At 50.9% G+C, this 2,490-nt stretch overlaps 1 protein-coding gene across 7 annotated transcripts in view; it reads right to left on the bottom strand.

The window, feature by feature from the left end:
• Positions 1–685: 685 nt before the first annotated feature.
• LOC113211090 (zinc metalloproteinase-disintegrin-like NaMP) overlaps positions 686–2,490 on the bottom strand; it is a 242,718-nt gene continuing 240,913 nt past the window's right edge. For all 7 annotated transcript variants that reach the window (XM_052269400.1, XM_052269399.1, XM_052269398.1 and 4 more), the window contains one exon: positions 686–877. In XM_052269400.1, the coding sequence (XP_052125360.1) occupies positions 701–877 (177 nt within the window). In that variant the 3' untranslated portion in view covers positions 686–700. The remainder of the gene's footprint in view (positions 878–2,490) is intronic.

The raw sequence follows: 2,490 nt of genomic DNA, 5'->3' as shown, positions 1-2,490 counted from the left end.
CCCCCCCTCCCCTTCCCGCCTTTAGCGGCTCCTCGGGTCGTCGTGTATTGGAAACTGGCATGAGAATTCGAGGAATTCCTCCTCGGCGCTAACTTGACGAGATTTCACGACGTGACGAGGCGGCCGGACGGCAGTAACGGCGTTATATCATCATCCAAGAAGGGAAACGTTCAGAGAGGAATCGTTTAAGGGGAAAGTTGGAAAAGCCATAGCCCGCACTTTTTAAAGACTGGCGAGTACTCTGAAAAAGTTGGCAAGCTTTCAAACGGGTACGTCAGCGTTGGTCTTTCTTTCTGCTCTTAATAGGAGCTCCTGGGAGACCAGCAAATTAATTAATTAACCTCTGTAAATTTCTTGTTTTGGTACTTCCAGTTTGCAGTAGCTGTTTATTAGTTTCAGGGGGACACACAGGGATAGAGAGGGTCGGAAAGAGGGGTATTCTACTCAGAGGCAAAATATTGCCAAGGTTTAAAAACGTATGGTTTTCAATTACAAACAACTTGGCAGCGCATGCGAAAAACAATTGAGGTGTTCAGTCAGAAATGAAATACTTGGTACGATAAAGGCTTTGTTTTTGAATTCTTCGCAAGGCTTTCACTATGCCTGTACACTAATGAACATCAAACAACATTAAGTACTGTTCTTTTCGATGTGCGACAGTCCGCTGAATCGACGGCTGAATCAAACATTGGCAGCTTTCTCACGTTGCGCGACACGACTTTGTACTCACCGACTGATCTCCGCCGAAGAGGGGGTGAACGACGAACGTCTCGTTCCCCAGGTGCACCACGCCGCTCAGCCCACTGCACGTCCTGAAGGCGCCCACCGCGCCGGGGATGCCCCGCACCTCGCCCTGGTAGTAGCAGTGCTCGATCTCCTGCGAATCACATACAAGCGTCAAACGTGGTCAAAGATACATGGGATCCACAATAACGTATGTCACCCAGAGCATCGTTTCCTCCATACAAACTCAAATAAATGTTTATCTTGATCAAAAAAGGCCTACTTGGTCAATACAAATTTCTCTCTCAATTCAACAATATTTTTGTGATCAAGGAAAGCACGGCTTCGATTTATAGAAAACAAACTCTGCAAGTATTGAGGAATTTATTTTTGCTTATTTGAGTCAAATATCTTTCTACTTTATCAGGAGACAAGGATTCTCTGGGTGACATGAGACACACGCAAAAATGTGTGTGATATTTACAAGTATCGGAATGTGACGCCCGTTGTGTTTTATTTGCAGAGCGTTCTTTGCAAAATGAGTGCAGTGCACACACACACACACACTTTCTCTCTCCCGGTCCCAACTTGATGACGGTGAGGGAGATGGCGTTAGGCCCTGCAGGCCCCGGGCCGTGCTGTGTTACCGCTGACAATAGGGCGGCGGGTGTTTTGTGTAAACAGGCGGCATTAGTTTGTGACTGAGGCACAAAGCAGCAGCGGGCGTTCTCTCTCCCCTTCCGCCGCTCTCCTCGCAGTCCCCCCCCCCAATCCTCCTGTCCCGACCACCCCCCTCGGCCCCCCTCAACCACCATCACCGCACCGCACGACCGGGTCCCCAGTGACGTGGCCACTCCCACGGGCACCCGTCCCTTTCGGCCTTCCCTCGCATGCCTGCGAAATCAACATCTCAACTAGTGGTGCGAGTCTATCCCGCCCCCCTCCTCCACCCCCCTCCACCCCCTCCCGTTCCCTTCTCCTCCACACCACCGCCGAATGCGGGGGGCAGGAGGAGAGGGGCGTTCAAAGGCCTTCGCCCGCCCCGAAATGAGGTGCCGAATGGCGAACCGCAAGAAGGACCCGAATCGAGTCGAATCGACCCGGGACCATAGAGCCGAGAGGCACAGAGAGGCTGAGCCAAGCGCCCCGACAGGCCGTCCGCACCGGACCAGGCCTTGAGGGGAGGGGGTGAGGCTCACTGTGATGTGCCAAACACAGGTAACCGTGAGAATACAACAAAACTGTTGGTCTTTCTAAAACACGAAAGGAAACACGAAAGGGGCATAAAACCTAAAGCAAAACACGTCTCAGTTCCTGGAGCAGGTGGAGACCCCCTCGCTCGCACCCATTTACCCGCATCTCCTCAAATATTGTAACTGATATTTGTTGTTGTCACACACTATTATACGACACACTGTGCGCAACTGCAAGTTATATACTTTCAGGTGTGCAACTCCGAAGTGTACACTTACAAGTGCACAACCATCGAATTTAACACTTGGAAGTGTACTTCTACTGGTTTAAACACTTGCAAGTATTCAACTTGTAGTTGCACACAAACAAGTGATGAGCAGTTGTACACGTACACTTGGTTTATTATAGTAACAGTGCGCTGTGGGGCGGGTCTACAACAGCTTCTCAAAATGCTGTGCACCACCACTGCCTCCCCCTCGGTAGGGAAGAGAGGGGGGGGGGGGAGTCCACTTGGAAATGGCGTGCGGAAGTCTAGAGAGTGTAAATAGGGGCTTGGGCGAGAACAAAAGGAGG

The sequence above is a fragment of the Frankliniella occidentalis genome, unplaced genomic scaffold, assembly GCF_000697945.3.
Source record: "Frankliniella occidentalis isolate FOCC.00 unplaced genomic scaffold, Focc_3.1 Scaffold91, whole genome shotgun sequence".
In the NCBI taxonomy this organism is placed as follows: domain Eukaryota; kingdom Metazoa; phylum Arthropoda; class Insecta; order Thysanoptera; family Thripidae; genus Frankliniella; species Frankliniella occidentalis.
The sequence above is the reverse complement of the archived record's forward strand: the minus strand, read 5'-3'. Positions and strand labels throughout refer to the sequence as shown.